The 21,927-nt window shown below is 50.9% G+C and overlaps 7 protein-coding genes across 11 annotated transcripts; 5 read left to right on the plus strand and 2 right to left on the minus strand.

Annotated features, from left to right (window-relative positions):
* Window positions 1-1,213: 1,213 nt before the first annotated feature.
* On the plus strand, window positions 1,214-3,426 carry PV05_02177 (uncharacterized protein). The gene is made up of 8 exons (XM_013467260.1): window positions 1,214-1,556; window positions 1,668-1,816; window positions 1,896-2,171; window positions 2,229-2,237; window positions 2,290-2,485; window positions 2,572-2,692; window positions 2,794-2,955; window positions 3,038-3,426. Exons 1-8 carry the CDS (start codon window positions 1,318-1,320, stop codon window positions 3,158-3,160), a joined length of 1,275 nt encoding a protein of 424 aa, XP_013322714.1. The 5' UTR covers window positions 1,214-1,317; the 3' UTR covers window positions 3,161-3,426.
* Window positions 3,427-3,801: 375 nt separating this feature from the next.
* PV05_02178 (uncharacterized protein) lies at window positions 3,802-5,101 on the plus strand. Its single transcript, XM_013467261.1, has one exon. It carries the CDS (start codon window positions 4,077-4,079, stop codon window positions 4,911-4,913), a length of 837 nt encoding a protein of 278 aa, XP_013322715.1. The 5' UTR covers window positions 3,802-4,076; the 3' UTR covers window positions 4,914-5,101.
* Window positions 5,102-6,088: 987 nt separating this feature from the next.
* PV05_02179 lies at window positions 6,089-8,408 on the minus strand. Of its 2 annotated transcripts, XM_013467263.1 has the most exons (4): window positions 7,783-8,408; window positions 7,585-7,734; window positions 6,674-7,537; window positions 6,089-6,612 (listed from the first exon to the last, which is right to left on the minus strand). In XM_013467263.1, exons 1-4 carry the CDS (start codon window positions 8,001-8,003, stop codon window positions 6,354-6,356), a joined length of 1,494 nt encoding a protein of 497 aa, XP_013322717.1. In that variant the 5' UTR covers window positions 8,004-8,408; the 3' UTR covers window positions 6,089-6,353. The 2 variants fall into 2 exon arrangements, with proteins under 2 accessions (XP_013322717.1, XP_013322716.1); XM_013467262.1 differs by having other exon boundaries at window positions 7,585-8,408.
* An 842-nt stretch (window positions 8,409-9,250) lies between these two features.
* PV05_02180 lies at window positions 9,251-10,825 on the plus strand. Of its 3 annotated transcripts, XM_013467266.1 has the most exons (5): window positions 9,251-9,441; window positions 9,495-9,642; window positions 9,692-9,706; window positions 9,753-9,879; window positions 9,926-10,825. In XM_013467266.1, exons 1-5 carry the CDS (start codon window positions 9,400-9,402, stop codon window positions 10,698-10,700), a joined length of 1,107 nt encoding a protein of 368 aa, XP_013322720.1. In that variant the 5' UTR covers window positions 9,251-9,399; the 3' UTR covers window positions 10,701-10,825. The 3 variants fall into 3 exon arrangements, with proteins under 3 accessions (XP_013322720.1, XP_013322718.1, XP_013322719.1); XM_013467264.1 differs by having other exon boundaries at window positions 9,495-9,706; XM_013467265.1 differs by lacking the exon at window positions 9,251-9,441 and having other exon boundaries at window positions 9,457-9,642.
* Window positions 10,826-11,622: 797 nt separating this feature from the next.
* PV05_02181 (uncharacterized protein) lies at window positions 11,623-13,456 on the plus strand. Its single transcript, XM_013467267.1, has 6 exons — window positions 11,623-11,794; window positions 11,850-12,048; window positions 12,102-12,481; window positions 12,531-12,745; window positions 12,800-12,867; window positions 12,916-13,456. The coding sequence occupies exons 1-6, from the start codon at window positions 11,755-11,757 to the stop codon at window positions 13,289-13,291; spliced, it is 1,278 nt and encodes a 425-aa protein (XP_013322721.1). The 5' UTR covers window positions 11,623-11,754; the 3' UTR covers window positions 13,292-13,456.
* A 259-nt stretch (window positions 13,457-13,715) lies between these two features.
* On the minus strand, window positions 13,716-15,573 carry PV05_02182 (uncharacterized protein; the record flags this gene model as incomplete). Its single annotated transcript, XM_013467268.1, has 6 exons — window positions 13,716-14,100; window positions 14,155-14,216; window positions 14,263-14,474; window positions 14,522-15,056; window positions 15,110-15,202; window positions 15,256-15,573. 6 exons carry the CDS (start codon window positions 15,571-15,573, stop codon window positions 13,716-13,718), a joined length of 1,605 nt encoding a protein of 534 aa, XP_013322722.1.
* A 3,438-nt stretch (window positions 15,574-19,011) lies between these two features.
* PV05_02183 lies at window positions 19,012-21,323 on the plus strand. Of its 2 annotated transcripts, XM_013467270.1 has the most exons (8): window positions 19,012-19,238; window positions 19,286-19,380; window positions 19,431-19,440; window positions 19,492-19,774; window positions 19,819-19,940; window positions 19,990-20,396; window positions 20,443-20,653; window positions 20,700-21,323. In XM_013467270.1, exons 1-8 carry the CDS (start codon window positions 19,042-19,044, stop codon window positions 21,130-21,132), a joined length of 1,758 nt encoding a protein of 585 aa, XP_013322724.1. In that variant the 5' UTR covers window positions 19,012-19,041; the 3' UTR covers window positions 21,133-21,323. The 2 variants fall into 2 exon arrangements, with proteins under 2 accessions (XP_013322724.1, XP_013322723.1); XM_013467269.1 differs by having other exon boundaries at window positions 19,012-19,380.
* Window positions 21,324-21,927: the final 604 nt, after the last annotated feature.

Raw genomic sequence — 21,927 nt, forward strand, 5'->3', positions numbered from 1 at the left:
TTCTGTCCTCCCTTGTCCGCCATATCCACAGATTGCGTTCCAAAGCCATTCAACATACTTCTTGACCAGCCATACCGACAGGCAGTATTGCCGTGAACATTTTTGCTCAACAAACGACAGCTTCTCTCCGTGTTCTCTGCTCGGTTTCGCCAAGGAGACTGTGTCTTGCGAACGAACTTCATCCTGTAGTTTTGACATGCCCATGAGGATGATGCGTGGAGGGAGGTTGGAGTCGCGGAGGAGCAGTACGGCTTGCTGATTCGAACAGGAGAGAGGATGACGCTTTGCTTCAATGCCCAGCTCACATAGTAGGGCTGGCAGGAGACGCCTAGTCAGCACGTTTGCGGTACGGAGGACTTGACAAGACACTGGCAGTCGACGATCGACTCGGTGTCGGGCGATGCCACTCGGGTTTGCTCAACAGGCTGGCTGCTCGCAATGTGACGATCAAAGGAGAAGCATAATGCCGTGGAGACAGATATCCCCAAGAGAATTGATCGAGAAGACGATGACAGATCCCTGGACCTGTGGGAATTGAGCTTGTTTGGAGCCTTCAGGGCGCTTGCGGGTGCTGCTGATTTTGTTCCGCGACTTTTGAAACGCGAGCGAACGCGCAGTCACATGACGTGCTGTTTTGCCCGAGGTTGCTGCCGTCTCGACGCAATCTCAACCTTTGTCACTGCACCCCACCTCAGCGCTGCTGGGCAAAGAAACCCCGATGCGGAGGACACATCAGGTCATGCTTGAAAGGAAGAACTCGGCTCTCATACGACCTTCAAAAGCAAGAAATTGCTTGCCAACGGTAGGTGTAGTCTTGCCTGCTGCCCGTATGACGTCGGCTCGAGAGAGCAACAACCAGAAAGTTGTGCTCAATCAACTCGAAAGTCAAAAACCTGATACACGACAAAACATGCGTGGAGCTGCTTCCTCGCCATGATCAACCGTTGTCAAATCCAAGGCGCGTCTCTACGCAAAGCGCCAGATTGTCAAGCACAGGGCGGGATCAGCTTTTGGCCAAGTCAAGAAGTGACTGAGCCGTTAGCGCTGAAGTACATTGCGTACTCCCGCTGCAGAAAGACACCAACATCGCATATTCGGGCTGGAGCTGTGATGCCAAAGGTAATCAGAAAAAAGGAATGACGATTGCAGGCTCAGATCCCGAGACGGGACGTATATATGCCGTCAATTTCCAAGGGCCTCGCCAGTCTCATACCAAGAAACCGACAATTCGCACCGTGGGATTTTCTCGCATCTCTTCGTTTGAGAGCCCAATATACCCCTTACCGACGAAACCGAACTCGCCTCTATCCCACAATCATGGGCAATAGGCATTTACTCAAACACGATTTCGGAAACCTCCCTCAAGGCGCCTCCGATGTCTTCCGTCCTTTTGTGGTTGATACGCCTCAAACCGACATCGATGCGTTGAAGACACTGCTGCGCCTGAGTAGAGTAGGTCCTAAAACCTACGAAAACAATCTGTCGGATCGGAGACTTGGTTTGCAATTGGATTGGCTACAGCAGGCTGTGAAGCAGTGGGCGGGACCCTTTGACTGGTAAGCTACTCTTCCACCTGCAACTGAATCTTCAATCCTGGTGGGCTAGGCTCTGGCGCTGCCTTGAAGTGGGTTTCACCATTCAACAAGAGAACTCATGGTCTTGGACAGGCGCAAATCGGAGGAGCATATCAATTCTTTTCCGAACTACGTCTCTCCCGTACGTGATGACGATGGCAAGGTTTACGACATACACTTCACTGCCCTCTTTTCGAAGAAACAGAACGCCGTACCGGGACTACTCCTTCACGGCTGGCCAGGTACGTCGGCAGGATGCGCACCGGATTGAGCTTATTTCGCCCGGTCTTACGTGCAGTCACTCACATCAACGCGCCCTAGGCAGCTTCCTCGAGTTCTTGCCAGTCCTAGACAAGCTCCGACATGAGTACATTCCCGATACTCTGCCATATCATTTGATCGTGCCCTCACATCCTGGCTATGGCTTCTCAAGTGCACCTCCACCAGACAAAGATATGCGCCTTGAAGATGCTGCTGGATTGCTTAACAAGATGATGGTATTGCTGGGGTTTAGGAACCAGGGTCATGTTGTCCAAGGAGGGGACGTAGGAAGCAAGGTTGCAAGAGTCATTGCTGCTGAACATGACAGTTGCAAAGGTAAGGCACCAGCACCGCCTAGCCAGGTTCATGGCTGACCTTGACACTTCTCACCAGCAATCCACAGTGAGTTGAATCGAAGTTGAATTTCCCTTGAAGCACACTAATGCATCGACAGTCAATTTCTGCATCATGCCCGAGCCTGCAGAGGACCAGATCGACAAGCAGATCCCGATGTCACATGCTGAAGAGGAAGGCCTACGTCGCGCAGAGTGGTTCAAGCGAATAGGTAGTGCTTATGCTTTGGAACATGCAACCCGACCGAGCACAATTGGCTTCGCTTTGGGGAGCAATCCGGTCTCGCTGCTCGCGTGGTACGTATAAGGCGATAGTTCCCACGCCGCTCGCCGTGACGATATTGGTACCACGAACTGGGCTGACAACCAAAACCTCATGACAGGATTGCCGAAAAGTTTTTGGACTGGACGGATGAAGATCCTCCCATTGACTTAATCCTTGAGTCTGTCACTCTTTATTGGCTGACCGACTCTGCCTCTACTTTGTTGTGGCCTTATCGCCAGGTACGCCTGCTTGCTCCCTTGCAATTCCACTTCTTCATCTCAATTCCGCTGCTGCAGACCGTCTTTGTGCCTCGAGGCTGTTCAGCTGATGATCTGCACAGCTCTTCACACCGGGAGTTATTGGAGCGCACGAAAACTCTGCTTGGCGAATTCCAGATCACAAACCTTTCGGATTTTCATGGTTTCCGAAAGAGCTTGCGCCCATTCCGCAGGCTTGGGCGGCCACTACTGGCAAACTGACCTTTTACAGGCAGCACGACAAGGTAGGCGAAACTTGATGAAGCCCCGTTCAGCAGTGTTGGTGCTAGAAGATACTCGAATGGAATCCGCTAACTTGGTTCTCAGGGCGGCCATTTCGCTGCAGTGGAAAAGCCCGCCGAATTGTGGCATGATATATCAGATTTTGTGGAGCAAGCCTGGGAAAGACCACCACATGAAGCTCCAGAGCAAGAGAGTTCTGCCCGATGAGGATACGGCAGCATCTGTTTATGGGTAGTGTTGGTCATGGACGAGTCTGCAGTGAACAAGAATCATCACAGCCGGAGTTTGGTGGTGGTGGCGTCCGTGTAATCTTAATTGGGCCACCTCTTGATGAATCGCCCAAAGCAGATGGATTGACAGCTGTCATGGAAGTGAAGAAGGTGCCACATGGATGTCAGGGGAAGCCTTAGGATTGGCGTAGAAATGTTAGCGGCGTGAGTGGCCAGATGTCTGTACCTGGATAGGTATGCTCCATGTTATGAAGTTCTGAAGTTGTAGAAATCGCGTGTCTTGGCTCAGCGACGCCTTCACATCCCATGCATGTCAACAATACAACTGACCGACGTCAGTCGTGAAAAACAGATCTCGTTCTTCCACGTCTTCGTGGTATCTTTCTGCCTTTTCTGCTTTCTGGACGACCTACTGCCCACTTGCCGCGACTTAAAGCCAGTCAATCAGGAACTCTCTGCGCGCAGCTCTGGACAGCCGATATGACGGACGGTTCTGGCCGTTGACAGCTAATCTCAATCATCCTATAGGAGACCTTCATTTCCAATGTTATGGTTGTCCATCTGCAGTTTACGCTCAACATGTCACGATTGAGCAATAGCCATGTCTTCACAGAGGCCTGAGCTGCCTTTGTGGAGAGCAAGACTTTGGTTGTCGAGGTTACACCTCGATGATTAGCTACTTTCCAGTTGAAATCATGGTCATTGTCACGGCCCATATGCTGGCCTGTTGCATCTGGGCAGGGCAAACCCTTCTTGGACGATGAAGACTTGAAATACTGGAGGTTCCTGCTTCCACCCCTGTTGAAGCCTCTCATCGATTCATTCTTGTCCGTCACTAATTCTCGGTGAAGAGTCCAACTCTAGTCTTTCATTCAGTTTTTCTCCTCCTCACAATGAAGTCCGCTCCAGTTATCGCCGCCTTTGTCGGCTCATCCACTGCATTGACATGCTCTCTCTCTACCACCGTGGTCTGCCCTACCAACGGCCTCCTTGGCTGCTACCTTAGCACCGTCACACCCGCGGGATGTGTCGTGCCACCGACCACTAGCGCTTCGCCAGTGAGCACGTCTGTGACTGGAGAGTGGAATGACTGGACTACTGCGACCACAACGAAGGCAACCACCACAACCAAAGCCACAACCAGTGCTACAGGAGAATGGGACGACTGGACGAGCACCACCACTGCCAGCACCAAGAAGGCAACCACCACCAGTGTTTCAGGAGCTTGGGATGACTGGACGAGCACCACTAAGAAGGCAACCACCACCAAGAAGGCGACTACTACCACCAGTGCTTCTGGAGCCTGGAACGATTGGACCACCATCACCACTGAGGAGCCATCCACGTGGGCTGACTGGTCCAGCAAGCCGGTCACCAAGACGATTACCAAGTCCGGCTCGATAATCACCGTGACTGGCACTGCCTCATGGGATGACTGGTCCAGCACGCTGGTCACCAAGACCCTCACTCAAACTGGCTCCAAATCTACTGTGACCGGTTCCAAGTCCACCGTTACTGGTTCCGTGTCCACCGTGCCCGGCTGGGGCGCCTCCAGCGCATCTACTCCCGTTGCTGGCATGAGCACCGTGACTGGTGGCGCATGGACTTCGCCAGCTGCTTATGCTGGAACCTCGACGGGCGTCGCACCTGCTGTGTACACCGGTGCTGCCACCATGCCCAAGGCCGAGTTGTCGCTGATGGCTCTTGTGGGTCTTGCTTTTGCTTTGTAGACGACTTCGGTCTACATGGGGGTTTCGCAGAGATTGGAGTATTTATTCAATGGCTTTGGTTTATTTGGATTTCTTCACAGTCTTCGGACTACTTGGACATTAGATTTCACCTGAGCAACAGTTCTCCGGCTGGCGGGCTATATCTGTCATCTCAAGGTTTCAATTAATGATCTTTTTCCACTGTTCAATTTGAATGACCTCTAAATTATGCCTACTTTCCATATTTCACAAAGCCCAGCACCCTATTTGCGAGCCTTCCAAGTTTACTGTGAAGTATGATTCCACAAGTGCTATTTGATGTCAGTTGCGAATCACGTTTGAAGATTGTGATACCGATGGTGTCGAACTCTTTGAGAATGTGATTCAGCTGGTGGTTCTGATGGCAAGCAAGTGGCCGTATTTCGTGAATGCACCCCCAAGTGAGACTCCCTGTTCACTATCATCCCACACGGACCACCAGATGTCTCCTCAGCCCATTGACTTTGTTCATGTGAAATCTACTGGCACCGGATGTTGCCAGGCCCTTGATATTGTGCAGAACGTCTTCGAGAACTTCTTCACATCGCCTTTAACACCTGATTCGACCGTCAAGAGTAATCTGGCTCAAGGGTATCTTCCAGGGCTGCGGGACCGTTGCTGCTTGTGTACTTCGATATTTCCAGCGCCTCGGACATCAGGGTGCGCAGGATCGAGGTTGTGACATTGTACCGGCGGATGATGCAGGAGCATGGGTAATTGAGAACCGGCGTGGAGGAGCGTCACGGTAGCATTTGCGTGGAATGAACTTCGAAAGAGAGTGATGGCTGTACTGAGTGTCCGGAAAACCTGCTTTTGCAATCAAATTGTTCAGAAAGCCGGAAGGATACTTCTACCATAGTGAAGCCTTCCCGCGAGACAAGCGCAAGGCGAGGTCCATCACCACGACACTGCTGATGGCTGGTTCAATTGACTCACAAGCCCTGGTGCCGCGCATGTTTGGATGAAGAAACAGAAAAAAAGGAAAGGTCAGGTCGGACCAATCAACAACTACGTCATCTTCATGGCTGCGGAGGAAATAAAATGCACGTTTATTCTACTACCGGGACGTATGTCCATCGACGTCCAGGGCGAATGCAACGCCTTCATCCAGTACGATAGTGACTGCTCAAAATTGATATAGTCTAGCTACATTCCGAGCTTGCCTCCCTACAGTTTTCCCCAAAGACTGAATGCGATCGAATCAGAGTACTTTTTGCCAGTGGCTGCAATTTATGGAATCTATGGATGGACCTGTAGCTCCCAAAATGAGGATTGCTGCCTGGCTGGCATATCCTCGAGTGAAGAGCCGTCCAAATGAACAAACAAGGCGTCGACGACACAAAGCCCGTGACGGTTCGAAAGTGACAACGCGCACTGCTATTGACAGCCACTCAACGGGACCCTGACCCTGATCACTTTGACTTAAGCAGAAGGGGCAGCCGCCATGTTTCGCTGTGCAGCTCTTCTCCCCAGCAAGATGGCAGGACCGATCAACAAAATCACACAAACTGCAACAACTGCAGCCTGCGTACCAAACACAGCCGCAACGCCGTCTTTCGCAATCCAGCTAGGTTGAAAATATCCTACGGCAAAACCACCGCAGGTCCTCCACATGTTGATGATGGCACTGACGACGGTGGCTTGATTGGGATATTTCTCGAGGGCAAAGGCGGTAATGGCCCTAATGGAAAGCGAGGTTAGTAAAGACACACTTGTCCACTTCTAAGGTGCCATCGACTTACACTGTGCTGCCGACCAGACCGATATTCACCATCACCCAGCCAAATGCCAGACCTACCCAACTCTTTCCGTAGTTGAGTGTAAACCCGTAGGTGAGAAGACCGCAAAACATGCTGCCAATCGGGAACCAGACGCCGTGCAGTCTGTACTCGCTTCGCCAAGTAGCCTTGCGTCTTCCACCCGAGCCGTTGTAGATCCATTCGTTGAAAAAGTACCCAAAAACGAAACCTAGCAAGGCTCCAATAACACCGGCAAAACGAATGGATGCATCGGCAATGTTGTCAAACAGATACGGAGGAGCTCGCACGAAGGAGTCGATCGTGGTGGTGATGCCAATCGGCCATGTGAAATTGACCATGGTTGAGATGCCGACCAAAAGGATCGGTAGTGTGAAGATATGTTTGATGATATTGACCGTTGATGAGCTCAGAGTCGCACCCTTGGGCAATCTGGTGTTTCCAATGCCGAAGAATGCCTTGACGCGGTTCGTCTGTTGCGTCCCGGTGGCTTTGTTGTAATAGGTTTCACGACCAAAGGCAAGAATCAATATCGTTGACAGACCATAAAACCCGGCAAGAACTTTGAACGCATCTCGCCATGAGCCTGTGCCATCGAGGATGTAGCCTGCCAGCGCAGGGAACAGGAATGGACCGACAAGAAAAGTGGTGCCCCAAGTATTGATGTATCGAGGCCATTCGCGAGGTGCGTACATATCGTGGATGATTGGCAGACCGATGACTTGAGGGACGGTGCCGAACAAGCCTTGCAGGGCACGCAACGCGGTAAAGACCGACCAACTCTCTGCGTAGATGCATCCAACGACAACGAATAGGGTAATGATCTGAGGCCAGATCCAGATAGGAAGACTAATTCAGAGTGAGTTTTTGGAGCCTAACAGCGCTGGGGTACTGACCGGCCGTATGCATCGATCAGAGGAACAGCAAAAATGCCACCAAATCCTTGCAGCAGAATACCATAATTGAGAGAGGTAGCAGAGTGTGCGATCGACGTTTTCCATTCGACTGCTTGTGCGGCGACGAGCGTTGCACCCCAGGTCATTCCACTGCTTCAATGTCAGGCACAAGCAATGGAGAGTAAAATGAGCACGTACCCGTCGGCGAGGATTGAACTCGACATCAGAGCCAAAAACACCAATCTCTTCTTCCACGGGCTCCAGTTTTGAGGGTTGCGTTCATCATTCCGATCCGGTCCCTCCAGTATGCTCGGTTCACTGGAATCATTGCTGAGGGCGACCACGGTGGTCTCAGGATCTATGTTCTTTTCATGCTCGACCTGCTTGTCCGCACCCGATGACGGAGGAGGACTGCTCATAGTGACACACTGAGGAAGAAGGACGATTTGCTGCTGATTGATGGAGTTGAATGCTGAGAGTCAGAAAATCCGAGAAAACTTAAGTATGAAGCAAACAAAGATCCGTCTACTCCGTACTGGAAAGGAATCTTTGCCGTCGCCTCGGGCCCCTCAAGCAACGTGGCCAACGTGGTTTGCACTGCCGGAACACAGTCGACTATCGCTTGCAAGCGAGCAGACCTAGAGAAGTCCAGAACAGCTTCGGACAAACAATAGTTCCTGACAACTTTCCCTCTTGAGGTGAGGAAAAGGAGCGGTCTGATGTTCGGGGACGGAATTGGTTGAAACTGGAGATGGAACTCTACCATGCTGGGTGTCATGGTCGAGGATTGCTCGGGACGACGGCCATTGTAGGCAAGAATCGTCGTGGCTAGCGGTTGGGGAAGGGCCAAATATCCATCAGACAAGCGTCAGGTTAGTGAGGTTGCAGATCAAGGGTATAAACCTCGGTATGCTAGCTCAGGGTGGTCATTATCTAGCGTGCTGCGTAGTACCATAGTACGCATGCCCGGGATATGAGATTAGGGGCTAGTGAGGCCTGCGCCAGCCCAATCGTCCACTGGCATCAGTGGCCTGACCGATGGGCTGACCAACAAGCGCAGAGCCTCCAACATCGAGCAATTGAATGTTAACCAAGAGCTCTGGAATCAGTGCGACACGGCAAAATGGAACCTGTTTCTGAAGCTCACTGCGTACTACAAGATCCACCCCACATGAGTGTTTTCATCACGTAGATCTTGCGGCTGGCTGTCGGCAACGGGTTATCACGGTTCATCCCGATGTCAGGGCCCTCCGTCGGCATTCGCCACGGATGGACAGTTCTCTTACCATGAAAAAGGGAGGCCCCGCAGGTGGCTTGCAGAAACTTTGGCTCTGAAGTTTGGCGTAGAGCTTATGCACTGCTCGATAAGTGGAGACCAAGACCAGAAAAGATACTTGCGACGGATAGAGGAATGGGCACCGAGTCACGGATGGCGTTCTTATGGTTCCTCAAGCATGTCGAATTGCTCCGGCTGGAGGCAGAGTGCTCGTGGGTGCTCCAATACTTACGCACGCTTTCTCGAGACGACATTGCCGATCCGGGGGTTCCCAGCCGTGCCAGCCTAGTGCTATGAGATGAATGAGCTAACCGAGCTCCCCGTCACACTAGGTATCAAGCCGGCCCCTACGAGGCTCGTCCCTGTCCTCGGTCCTCGTCCTACAGTATTTTGACAACGTGGCATGTGAGAAGTCTACGAGGAGTCGTAAGCGCAGGAGCTATGGGACTCTGAGTTCTTCCTGCGACAGGGTCTCCTGTTCCTGAAATCTTCGACACCAATCAGCTTCGACTTTCAGTCTCAGCAAGAGCTCGGTCAGGATGGACAACCCAGGTGCGATACTTGCTTCTACGGTGACTTCAGTAAGACAAACGTACCAACAACGGGAGCTTGAGGAATTGACCATCCTGCTTAGACAGCTGCGTTGGGATTCGTCCCGGTGGCGATCTACTTCAACCTCTTCCAAGTGCTGAATAAGATAGGACCTGTTGCCACCGCCTCAGCTCTTACCCACGCCTCGAATGAAGAGAGGTCCGAAGAGGAGAAAACAAGGACGCCGTTATGTAAGGAACGTGATATGCACAAACTGGGGTCATACTAATGGTTCCGAAGGTCTTCGATTAACAGGTTGGTGCAATGCTCTAAGCCAAACCGCAATGGTTAACAAATCCAGAGGATACAATGTTGGCTATGGGCGGACTGGGTCTGGTTGACGTTGTGGACGACACAACATTTCGTGTCAATGCCATCACGAGGCACATGATCGAAGTGCCGTCGTCGATACATGGCATGCTGCACTTGTAATGATCTTGTTCCATGGTGAAGCTAAAATGCTAACCTCGGAAGCACAACTGAACCGCTTTGGGCTGCTGCTTTCCTGATGCGAAAGCTTCAGGACACCAAGTTCGAATATCCATTCCAAGAAAACAAGACGCCTACTCAGTATGGCTATAAGCTCATTGGCGAAGACCGTTTCGCTACTGAACATACTTACTCCATCATGCAAAGCCAAGGTCGAATGCCCAGTTTCAACCTCTTCATGGAAGGTAAATTCGGAAGCTTTGGTACGATGCCAGAGCGACTCAAGAGGTTTGGTTACGATCTAGAGCATGTTCTGCGGAGCAAAGAGAGTGATATAGCCGTGGTGGACGTTGGTGGTGGGCGAGGTGAAATGCTGCTCGAGGTGAAGAGAGCGTTTCCCCATCTCAAAAAGGAGAATTTGGTCCTGCAAGACTATCATCCCGACCAAATCAACGCAGAAGAAGTGACCATCACTCATTGGGACTTCAAGGATGATTCTCCCGAAGGGATACGGGGAGCCACCGTGTACAGCTTGACGCATATCTACCACAATCTTTCCGATCTGGAGGCTTTGAGGTTGATGAAGAAGATTTCGGATGCCATGGCTCCCTACTCTAGAATGCTGATACACGAATTCTCGAAGAACGCGACTTACGGCAAAATGCATGCAACTATGATCGAGTTGTACGCCGGAAGACTGCGAAGCAGTCGGGAGTGGAAGCAGATGGCGGACATGGTAGGCCTCGAGGTCACATTCGAAGCATATGCTGTTGCTGGAGAAGGACTGGTCGAAATGAGAAAGCTCAACCGTTCGCAATAGCGGCGAGTATGAAGTATACAGTAGGACGAATACAGAGTAATTTGTGGCATGGAAGATGAGCACACGGGAAGTTCCCTGCAAGTCTCCAGCGCTACTAATGTATTAGAGCTGCGACGCGAGACAAGGATCATTCTTGGTTTTTGAGTTTGACGTGCGACTTGTGTAACGGATATCTTCCCAAGTGGCTAAGCTCATGGTTGGTTTGTCTTAGTTCGACCATACCATTGTATCCTCTGCTCGCTCCCAGCGCATTCCTGGACTTTTTCAAAGCAAAGGTGCGATTGACGCGATCACAATTGTTGGAAGCTACAACGTGCGAGGCTTTTTGGCCGTATTCGGCGCCGGATTCATCGTCGCGGGTCCACAGGGACAATCTCCTAAGTGCCAATGGCAAATGTGCCGTCCCGAAGCCGTAGATCATGGCGCTGACTCCAAAGTTCCCCGGCGTGATACCTGGCGTCCTCTTTGACTTTCGAGTTGAGGGCCTAAAGGTTTCCGAACATTTCTCAAGCGGGGTTATTCTCTTTTCAGATGTCAAGGCATGATTGTCAAGGCTCGTTCGCTCTGGACTTTCATAGACGAGCACGGAGTCCTCCCTACCGAGACAGGAAGTCGGGTGAGTGCTCGATGTTGACTCTGCTTTTTGGCGCTACTTTGTCGGTAAGTGGTCGGTTCGCGACCCCCAAGACACGTTTTGCTTCGCTTGTCGATAGAGCTCGAAGGGGTGCGTGGCCCACAGACCGATAGACCAGACTTAAGCCTACCAAGGATATCTAGCGTTCCGACTTCCGGCCTAAAGGCCTTTTTTTCCACAGGAACTGTGTCAATCCTTACTGTTTGCAGTATAGGTGGTATTCAGAAGAGATGACTTAGGTCGGCTTGCCAGCCCTTTTTGCATCGAGCCTGCTGCACTTCTAACCACTCTGGTTTGAACCTACCGGCATCATCTGCAAGGGGCATTTCAGGAGAAAAACTCAGGTGAGAGCCAGAAATGAGATAAGAGGGACGAAGCCTCGAGCGGTGCGCTTGTATACAGAGTACGAACAAATCAAAAATGGAGGTCCCAAAGCCAGACGGCCCTGATGTTAACAGAGGTATGTATGATTTTGTGTAGAGACATGTTGACAGCGAGCTAACTCCTGGACCAAGGAAACGGCATCCTTATTGGATGTTGGGTACTCACGGCGTTCGTGTTCTTCGTGTTGACCTTCCGGTATGCTGTGAAAGCCTGGGTAGCATGGCTGCTGCCAACGATCTCAAAACCTGAACGAGTCTGGGGAGTGGAAGACCTTTTCTTCGCACTTGGATATGCTTTTGATATTGCACACATGGTGTTGGTGTGGCGAAGGTGACCTCTTCTTCCCTTCCGTCGGACAGGGCATCAACTGACTCTTTTTCCAGCCACGAATGGGGTTTGGGAAGGCACTTTTTCTACCTGACGCCGATCGAGAGAAACCGTGCCATGAAATGGGATTTCATCTCCCAACCTTTCGCTGTTGCTGCCGCCATGTGGTCTCGAACTGGTGTCATCCTCTTCCTGTACACATGTTTCGCACAAAATCGGAAGAGCCTGCGAATAGTCGTCATCGTCTGCTTGGTGGTTCAATTTGTCGCCAACCTGTTCACCATACTCCAGATCTTCCTGCAGTGTGGACCGAACCCATATCGTCTTGTCAACAGAGCGGCTTACTTTCACTACATGTGGGATCCTCTGCCCACAGATGGGTCCGCGGTATGCCAGGCGCCTACCGTGCAAGCCACCGTAGGATACGTTCAGGGCGGTACGTCAGATATGCACCATCTCCCAGTATCGAAGACTAACATTGGCAGCTCTGAATACTCTCGTCGACTTTACCTTGACATACCTCGCAGGCTTCGAGCTATGGCAATTCATGTTTCGAGGAAACACCGGCGGTCACCACGTGTCGGTTTTGGGGAGATTCAAGAAACTCGACAGCCGTATCCGCAATCAACGTCTCTGGCAGACTGCCCTCTTGTGTGGACCGCTGCTTCTTTCAGGAGTTGCTTCGATTGTCAAGACTTATGTAAGAGAAGGTGAATTGTGTGTGCATGGGTCAACTCGCTGACATTCTTTCCAGCTACTCTCCGCCCTTGGCAGCAGGTCCGATTTCACCTGGAACATCGTGCCTTTTGTCCTTTGGGTCAAGTGAGTACATGACCCGTGTCCTTATTGCTTGATCACTGACTGTTACAGGATTGAGAATTATTGTATCCCTATAGCGACGACCGCACCGATTCTACGTCTCTTCATTCGAACCTTTGTTGATCAACGAGGCGCTGACAAAGGGTATGGGATCAGTACCAGCGGTGGAATGCCTTCAAAAAGCGGACATGGCATCGAGTTGACGTCTCGTTCCAAGAACCGATCGCGTGTCAATCATGACGGCAAGGATTTCGTTCACATGAAGGATGTCGATGAGATCAGCGAGCCTGCTCCAAATGGAAGTCTGCACGGTTCGGAAAATGAGTTGGTCGGACACGGAAACGGTATCATGGTGAAGCAAGAGTATGAGGTACGAGTCGAGGAGGGACGAGACAACAAGGCCCTCCCCATCATGAAGCCATACTAGATGGTGTATGAATTGTGTACTATATGGTGCGATAGGTAGAACGTTGTAGACGAAAGGTTTCCGTTGAAAGGTATGTCGTCGAGCCATCCAAGTCATTAGCACTGGTTGGGGTTTGGTGGCATGTCTCTCAACTCGGGTTTAGCGATACATTCACATACAAAAGCGATACTATTTTATACCATTCTCGTCAATAAATGGAAGATTATTGAGTCAATATGCTGAGTCTGCTTGGCTACTGGGAAGCCGAACTGACGACCTACGCCAAGAAATCAAGATATCTCTTCGTTTTAGATAGTCGGCCTATTGCCCAGGATTGCTTTATCGCTGCAGAGAATCCCAGCTCTACTCTTCTACCGTCAGGAGGTCTTCTGATACTGTGTTTGACGGTTCACATTAGCGTAAGCTACAATATCCTTCTCAAGACCTAAATTTCAGCCTTGAGGATTGCCTGCCTTTTCTCTTCGCTTCTTACTCGAAAGTCGACTGGAAACGGCTTTGGTCCGAACAACCTCGTCGGGTAATAGTTCCAGACATCGTACTTCGTCCCTTGACCGGTCTGCTGGTCGATGGTCGGACGCACATCAAACGCCCAAAGCAATCTCGCTGTCAGGATGAGAAGCGAATTTTCCGCCAAATTATACCCGGCGCACACACGTCGACCTGCGCCGAAAGACCAATGATCGCGGAGATTGACATCATTTGTATGTATACATTCGCCGGCCGTAAGGTCATTCACGGGAGTCCCCAAATAGCGATCAGGATTGAACCGTTCGGGTTCTGGAAATAAGTCTGGATCGAAATGCATCGCCCTGATTTTACCGCCACTATCAGATTCTGTACGTTTGCAGAGACAAAGTACTCACCATTGGTTTATGACGACCGACGACCCTGCAGGGATGAAGTAGTCCTTGTAGACGACATCGCCCTGGACACAATCAGTCACTACTCAGAACAGGGGGAGGCAAACTTGCCGAGCTGACATGGCGTTCATGGTCATTACTAACGCTTCTCCATCGCAGAACTTCTTTCACCATGGCCCGAATATATGGCAGATTCGGCATATCCGTGAACTCAGGCATGCGGTCACCCACCACAGCATCGAGCTCTTTCTGCGCCTTGGATACAACCTCGGGAAAGGCCACCATTGCCAGAATCATGCTGTTCATGGTCAGCTGCGTCGTGTCTGCCGTCCGTCAATCGACTGCATCAAACAGAATCTGGGCCACCTACCGCTCCCTGCTTCGATCATGCTACCAGCCGCATAAGCGGCCTGAGTCTCGGAGATGCCCATCGCAAGATAATCCTCTTCTTGGAATTTCTCGGCAAAACACCCCGTGCGAACGCCGGCATTGAGTCGCTTTTTGAGATCATTCCATAGACCCATCCAGAGTTCCACCTCCTTCTGATGGTAGGCTTCCCACTTTGGACGCCACCATTGCAGGGACTTTGGTAATCGTTCAAGAATGGGATACTGGTCGACTGTATGTACTTGTGCCATGGCTTCCGAGAAATGACTAGTCTCCTCGTAGATTGCCTTCAACACTGCTTCGTCAAGATCAAGCACACGCCGGCCGTAGATCGAGTACATAATCACGCTTGACGTATATCGCTTGACGTGGTCCAGAAAGTTGTCTGGGTCCCGTAGGATGTCAAGTAGATATCGGTGGGACTCGAGGCTTGATGATGGTTTTATGGCTTCGGCGGATTTGATGCTTAGGCAGCGGTGGGCAATGGCTCGGAGGGAGCGCCATTTCTTGCCGTATGGCTGCGCTAGAGTCAGCAAAAGTAAAGATCGACCCTGAAGAAGGCTGCTCATACCATGAATAACATCCGGTATCCACCAGAAAGAATGTTCATGACTCGGAATGCAGGTCGACTTCCTGTGAGGGCGCCATTCTTGTCGAAGATTTCCTGAGCGAAGCTTCAACGCAATGCTTCAGTCGCGATGGTAGACTGGAACCAACCTTGACCGCTTCCGGTGAACTGACAATTACCCAACGCTCGACACCGAGCCGGAATTCGTAAATCTCGCCATATTCTCGTGCCCACTTGACAAGTTGACTTTGACTGGGATTGTTCGTCACCCGGCCCGACCAAAGATGGGCATGGCCACTAAAGAATCGAGCACCAGGCGGTGATGGAGGGCGCCGGAGTCCCTTTGGTGTGGGCGGGCCTCGAATGGATATGATATTCCATGCTACCAAGGCGGCAAATGCTACAAAAGCGGTCGCTCCTAAAAAGATATAGCTGTGGGAGGCCACGGCGCTGATTGATATTGGCATGGTTGATTGCCCCGTCCACGGACTCGTATGCGAGATGTGTGCAAGAATTCTCGTTGTCGGTGTCTTGATGAGGAGGTTCCCAAGAAGTAGTCAGCTTCTCTCCACATCCCCACATCCTCTGATCGAGATTAGCGACGGGTAGTTATTTTCAACTGAATGATTGATCCTGGTTGGAAGAAATGCTATCTCCAAATATCTCGTCTCCATCCTTTTGTTGGTGGCGTGGAGGATGTGGAGGTGTTATTGGGGTGAAAGCTGGGGAAAATGTGGTCCGTTTAATGCCTCTCAGGATGGTCGACACCGCCAAAGAAACCTCCTTGACTGTCAATGTTAAGTTGCACCTCGTCAGAACAAGTTGGGTCTTGATCCGAGGCATATTCCGAGAGTAAGGAAGAGTTCGGTCTGCAGGATCGCAGCGCTGCAGGTCGGACGACGGGTTGTATCGTATCCTCAGTGTCAAGGCAACCAGAAGCAGACTGTTACTGATGGGCATGAAACGCGAGCCGAACTGTGTTGAGTACTTTCATTTTGCTTGTCTTTAAAGGTTCTTCTCATGGACTCCTGCACTCATGGTGCACTGCCCTTTCTGACCTTCCCTCTCTGTCTTTACATTTGTTACCCAGGGCAGTTTCTGTGCCGAACCATTGTCTCCTTTTTGGTTTGTATGGTCACTTCAGAGTCTGCCCTTCGATGTACGCAAAGATCCTCCTTATCTTTTCAGCCCTTACGCGAGCGCCTGCACCTTCCTCTCTCTTTGTTCGCATGACTTGCTGGTCGCTGGGAAAACGCCGTTCACAACGAAGGAAGGGCGTTAACGCCGCTCACAAGTCTTCACCGTCGCAGGGGCGGGACCCAGGTCAATGTGATGGCAGCAGAGAATGGAAGCGCTGGACTGGAAGAAGCCAAACGGTGTGCGAATCGAGGAAATGAGGCGCCGAAATCATCTGTGGCTAAAGGGTGTAGCCGACGGCTGACCGACAAGGATATTCGGACGATGGGAGATCGTCTGGAAAATTTGAAGCTCCTCAATCACAGGAGAGCCGCAAGCGGAGGATCTGGACCAGTGTTAGCCTCTTCTCGACAGGCTTATCTCGGCTGCTTCTTGAGTTGACTCACGATTTGCCGTAGCACACACCCAAAAAGAAAACATGCTCCAACAAATTTTTGACGCTCTCTTGTGGGATGCGACCGGTGAGGCTTGAAAGTGTCTCCACCTAGTGTAAATGTCCACCATCTTGCCTGCCTCTTCGCCGATACGTGAACAAGGCTTCGCATTTTTGCAGCTTACCTGCTGCAACTGCGATGGGGCTTCGGCGGCTGGGATTTTCGTGGCATGTCCATGACTCGCATGTGGTTCAAGTTGCCAAATAGCATGCGTTGACCTCCACTTGCCTTTCACAACGCGCCTGAATGGTCATGTCGCAGTCGGCATTGTTCTTTTCCCATGGATTGTAGAGTGGCGATTGGGTACCTCGCAGTGATATTGGCAACTTGAACCACGTGCGAGTCGTGGATAAGGGACGCGGTAGAGTAGCAGGAGGACATTTTCCGAGGTTGTGGTATGTGAGGGGGGAATTGATGTGCCACGATTCGAGGCTGGAGGCAGAGGAAGAGTTGTGATGAAGTGAGAAGTGATGACAATAACCACGGTTGCTGGATTTTGACAACGAAAGCATTGCAGACCTGAAAGCAAATGATGAAAGAAGCTGGACACGCTGGACAACCCCAACCGAGGCAGCTCCCAGCTTGCCAGCCAGGCTTCTCCGCAAAAGTACGATGTTGATTGGTGGAAAACCACCTCATATGGAGGAAGATACCTAGGTAGGTTGTTGGTAGGTGTGGAGGCACATCCGGCAAGGTTCCCTAAATGGTATGAGATGTGTGAACCGGCGAGACTGAGCTTGTCAGGCTTGGCCAAAGCTTTGGCGAAACATCATAAGTCTGCCTTCACTTCCGTCATGTTGATTGCTCCTTAGTACTGTACTCGGCCCAGGCTGGTAAGGCTTTACTCTACTCGTACGAGCTCGTAGGTACCTGAGGAGTGCCAGCACCAAACCTTGTTCTGTTACTTCCGAGACTTTGGCGAGACTGCTCTAACTGTATCTGGAAGGACCTGGAATTTTGAGAGCCGTGGATGGGCAGTCAAACAGATCGACATGATAAGGATCACACCAATTACGTACATACAATTGCTGCCCAGTCACTGCTACCCTTAGCTATCGAACTGATAAGCTACATCTCCATCTCAACCCAGGCTGGAGGGGCTCGGAGAAACCTTTAGCTTCAGATCAAGCATGATTCCCACAAGCCTAAATTATACGAGGGTGTGGCAGTGCGTCATGACAGGAGCTTGGACCATTTCATTGCAAAGTACTCCGTACACGTCCGTATCACTCACTGTTCTAACATCATGAGCATCGGGCTCGCCGGTAGGATTGCTATTGATGAATTTCAATTATACGCTGATTATGCCACTACAGGCTTTTCGAAACTTGTGTTCGATGGCAGACCAAACGCACATGATGGCACCAACAATTAGTGGTGGCTATTACGGATAGCAATTCGATATATCGCTTGCCATGTTCCTTCCCGGCCGTTGGATGGCGAACATTTACACCATGGCATTGCATGCAGCCTCCAAATCTGCGTAGGAGCTTTTCTTTGCTCTCCAGGATGGACTGAACCGATGTGCGCAGCTCTACTTGGTCCAGTCTACGTTGGTAAATTTACATTGAGACAAGACAAGCTCATCATTGATGAAAACTGTATCGATGTTGGAGCTGTTGGCGTAGAGTAGAAGTGCGCGGATTGGATCACGTATCGGAAACAATCGAGTTGTTTCGCCACTTGGTGACAAGTATGTCTGCCCTCTTTCCACGGTGATAGTGCCGGCGATGTCTCCAAGGCCAATCGACTTCCACGGTGGCCATCTCAAGGACCTGTGCGCATTTGCGTGACATGCTGGCAGGACAGTTGGGGCAGATGTCAATCCAAGGCTCGGAGACATCCGAACTCTTTGGCTTCGACTCTAAATGCAATTGGATGGCCTGATCCCATTTGTAATTCAATATCTGGTATCATGAACGGGCATTTCACTATCGCACGCGACTGCTTCTGTCGGTTGTCCATCCAGAAATGCCCTGGCATCTCCGTCAGGCCTACATTACCTAGGTAAGTTTCGCCAATGAAAGCGCGCCAGTATGTTGTTATCTTGGCACGATGTCACCCTACTGTATCGCCTACCAATGCGCTTTCTGAATGGATCAGGCATCTGCTCCGCCGAACCACTCTTGATACGACAGTGGACGATTTGCCGCATGCCGTAGTTACATGACGTCGCATTTGAAGGGATGCTTGCCGATTTATGCGAAGCTTGGCCGTGCTTGGTGCTTTAAAACTGGGGTGACTGCGGCCTTGAGCTTACACCCTTCTTTTCTGCTTCATTTCTGTCTCTGGACTGTCGTAAAGATGAGTGTCAAGAACGAAACCAATGCGCCCGATGAGAAGATCGCCACCGATGTTCCGGCTCGGGGACCGGGCAGTTTTAGTGACCATGTACGCGGTCGGCAGTTCAGCGTCGACCCAGAGGATCATGCTCTGGTGATAGCCGACCAGAACCTACTTCACCGCGATCTAAAGGGCAGACACATGCAAATGATTGCCATGTAAGACGAATACCGACTCGCAAGTGCATACTAATCGACGAACATAGTGGTGGTGCAATTGGTGCCGGTCTGTTCATTGGTTCGGGTGGTGCTTTTCAGACTGGTGGACCTGCTTCTGTGCTTCTTGGTTTCATGATTATTGGTCAGTTATACTCTGCAAAAACTGCGATGCCATAGCTAACGCATTTTTAGGTGTCATGGTGTATGTTTCTTGGATATCAGAAAACCATCCTTAGCTGACATGATCATTTAGCTACCTCATGATGCAGGCACTCGCCGAAATGTCCGTCATGTATCCCGTCAATGGAGCCTTCACCATGTACATCTGCCGCTTCGTTGATCCCTCCTTGGGGTTTGCTTGCGGCTGGGAGTACGCTATCAGTTGGCTTACCGTCCTTCCCTTTGAAATCTCGGCTGCTTGCAATATCATCCACTACTGGCCAGGTTCGGAGGGCATCAACAACAGTGCTTGGATCGTCCCGCTGCTTGTTGCTTTGACTGCGATTCAGTTTTTTGGTGTGAGGGGGTATGGCGAGGCAAGTACACCGAAAGACTTCTGGAAGATGAGCTAATTGAACAGGTCGAATTCATCATCAGTCTAATCAAGGTCATTGCCTGCATAGGCTTCATGATCCTTGGAATAATAATCAACTGCGGTGGCGTTCCGACAGACGACAGAGGCTACATTGGTGCAAGATATTGGTATTTCATACCAACAATGACTACCAGCGAGGCTAATTGTTCGAAACAGGCATTCACCTTATAGCGCATTCCTCAATGGCTTCCACGGCTTCTGCGGCGTCTTCGTCACCGCGGCTTTCGCCTATACTGGCACTGAGCTGACCGGACTGGCTGCTGCGGAAACGGCCAACCCAAGAAGAGAGATCCCGAGGGCCTCGAAACAGGTCGTATGGCGTATCGCCATCTTCTACATTGTCAACCTTTTCCTCGTTGGTTTGATCGTCCCGGAGAACAGTCCCCTGTACAGTGGCGAAGGTTCCGAATCGCGTCACTCACCTTTTGTCATTGCAATTCAGCTTGCTGGCATTAAGGTCCTCCCATCGATTTTCAATGCCGTCATCTTGATAGCTGTCATGAGTGTTGCCAACTCCTGCACTTTTGGCTCGACTCGAACAATTCAGGCTCTCGCGGCAAATGGTGCGTGCGCGATTCCATAATTTTACGATGCTAACTTTGCATACAGGCATGGGTCCTAAGATACTGGCCTACGTTGACAAGAAGGGCCGTCCTGTGTCTGTGGTCATTCTCCAGCTTCTCTTCGGTTGCCTGGCATTTATCAACTTGGCGAAGGATGGCGGAACCATCTTCAATTGGCTTCTGTCATTATCGGGTCTTTCTATCCTCTTCATTTACGGCAGTATCGCTCTGGCTCATATACGCTTCCGCGCGGCATGGTAAGCAGCAGACTTAGGGCTTGTGGTCCTGACTAACGACCTATAGGGCTGCCAATGGTCATTCCGTGGACGAGCTCCCCTTTAGAGCTGCTTTCGGCGTCTGGGGCTCGTGGTTGTGCCTGCTCATCAACGTCGTTAGCCTTATCGCCCAGTTTTACGTCGCGCTGTATCCAATCGGTGGCCCTTACCTGGATGCCAACACCTTTTTTCAACTCTACCTCGCTGGTCCTCTGCTTATCTTCCTATTCTTGTGTTGGAAGATTTACAGCTGGACCGCCCGGCCGGAGGACCGCAAGTTGTTCATCAGAACGAAGGATATTGATATCTACACTGGTATGAGGGAGGAACAACGAGAGATGATCAGTGGTGCAGGTGTCTCGAGTGAACAGAGGCGGGCCAGCATCGAAAAAATGCGGGAAGAAAACAAGCGGAGAGGTCCGAAGGATTATATCATGGCTGTCATCAGAAACATCATCTAAACCGTCTAGAGTCGGGATCATTATGTACGAACAAGAGATGGAGGATGGAGGTCGTGTCGATATGTAGTAGTCAGAGACACGACGAACCAAATAAAACCTTAGGAAGAAGTATACTCGGGAACTCTCACTCAAGTATTCGTATTCACTTCTGAAGTGCCTGGAAGACAATTTATAGATATCATGCAATTCAGTCGCACGCTTTAGAACTTTTTCACAGTGCTACACTCCGCAGTTTGCCACATAAGATACCTCGGCGGCCCGAGAGAAAACGATCGGAGCAATGTCCTCGTCCATTGGTCGCCTTCTCCGTTGACCTGTCGGAACCATGTCGGCTGCGGCACGAGAAGCATCCAGCATTGTAACAAAGTGTTGGCAAAGCCTCCGATGCCCGCTGCAACAGATTGTCTAACTCCGTAGGTGGAGGTGCCGATGAAGACAGCCCAGCAACGAAGAAATATGCAGGATCTGCAAGGCTACGCCGTCAGGGGCGGAGCTGTCCTTCGGTGGAATGCAAACCGAACCGTGCCCAGAGTTTTGCACTGCCCATCGTTTGGTTGACAGCTTCGAGCTAATATCAACCGCGATCTATCGCAACAATTCAGTAGCGAGCAAGATGACTGATGGCCAGAACGAATGATCAGTACCAATGTGACTTCGAGATCGGTCAGCTTGGCGCGACGCAATGCTGAAGACCCGACATCTATGCACCGCAATGCAAAAAATGCAATAACAGTGATCCTTCCTTACTTTTCCCATTCAGCCACCGAATTTGCGACCTCAAGCCTTCTGAACGGA

The sequence above is a fragment of the Exophiala xenobiotica genome (genome assembly GCF_000835505.1).
Source record: "Exophiala xenobiotica strain CBS 118157 unplaced genomic scaffold supercont1.1, whole genome shotgun sequence".
In the NCBI taxonomy this organism is placed as follows: domain Eukaryota; kingdom Fungi; phylum Ascomycota; class Eurotiomycetes; order Chaetothyriales; family Herpotrichiellaceae; genus Exophiala; species Exophiala xenobiotica.

Bases quoted from the DNA above. Each gene is read 5' to 3' on its own strand.
- PV05_02181 (XM_013467267.1), top strand. From the start codon at position 11,755: ATGGAGGTCCCAAAGCCAGACGGCCCTGATGTTAACAGAG. The intron at 11,795-11,849 runs GTATGTATGATT...TCCTGGACCAAG, and splicing joins CGGCCCTGATGTTAACAGAG to GAAACGGCATCCTTATTGGA. The intron at 12,868-12,915 runs GTGAGTACATGA...TGACTGTTACAG, and splicing joins CCTTTTGTCCTTTGGGTCAA to GATTGAGAATTATTGTATCC.
- PV05_02178 (XM_013467261.1), top strand. From the start codon at position 4,077: ATGAAGTCCGCTCCAGTTATCGCCGCCTTTGTCGGCTCATCCACTGCA.
- PV05_02180 (XM_013467266.1), top strand. From the start codon at position 9,400: ATGGACAACCCAGGTGCGATACTTGCTTCTACGGTGACTTCA. The intron at 9,442-9,494 runs GTAAGACAAACG...CATCCTGCTTAG, and splicing joins TTGCTTCTACGGTGACTTCA to ACAGCTGCGTTGGGATTCGT. The intron at 9,880-9,925 runs GTAATGATCTTG...TAACCTCGGAAG, and splicing joins ATACATGGCATGCTGCACTT to CACAACTGAACCGCTTTGGG.
- PV05_02179 (XM_013467263.1), bottom strand. From the start codon at position 8,003: ATGAGCAGTCCTCCTCCGTCATCGGGTGCGGACAAGCAGGTCGAGCAT. The intron at 7,735-7,782 runs GTACGTGCTCAT...ACATTGAAGCAG, and splicing joins AGTTCAATCCTCGCCGACGG to TGGAATGACCTGGGGTGCAA. The intron at 6,613-6,673 runs GTAAGTCGATGG...GCTTTCCATTAG, and splicing joins GGTCTGGTCGGCAGCACAGT to GGCCATTACCGCCTTTGCCC.
- PV05_02177 (XM_013467260.1), top strand. From the start codon at position 1,318: ATGGGCAATAGGCATTTACTCAAACACGATTTCGGAAACCTCCCTCAA. The intron at 2,486-2,571 runs GTACGTATAAGG...ACCTCATGACAG, and splicing joins CCGGTCTCGCTGCTCGCGTG to GATTGCCGAAAAGTTTTTGG. The intron at 2,693-2,793 runs GTACGCCTGCTT...TGATCTGCACAG, and splicing joins TGTTGTGGCCTTATCGCCAG to CTCTTCACACCGGGAGTTAT.
- PV05_02183 (XM_013467270.1), top strand. From the start codon at position 19,042: ATGAGTGTCAAGAACGAAACCAATGCGCCCGATGAGAAGATCGCCACC. The intron at 19,239-19,285 runs GTAAGACGAATA...CGACGAACATAG, and splicing joins CACATGCAAATGATTGCCAT to TGGTGGTGCAATTGGTGCCG. The intron at 20,397-20,442 runs GTGCGTGCGCGA...CTTTGCATACAG, and splicing joins TCAGGCTCTCGCGGCAAATG to GCATGGGTCCTAAGATACTG.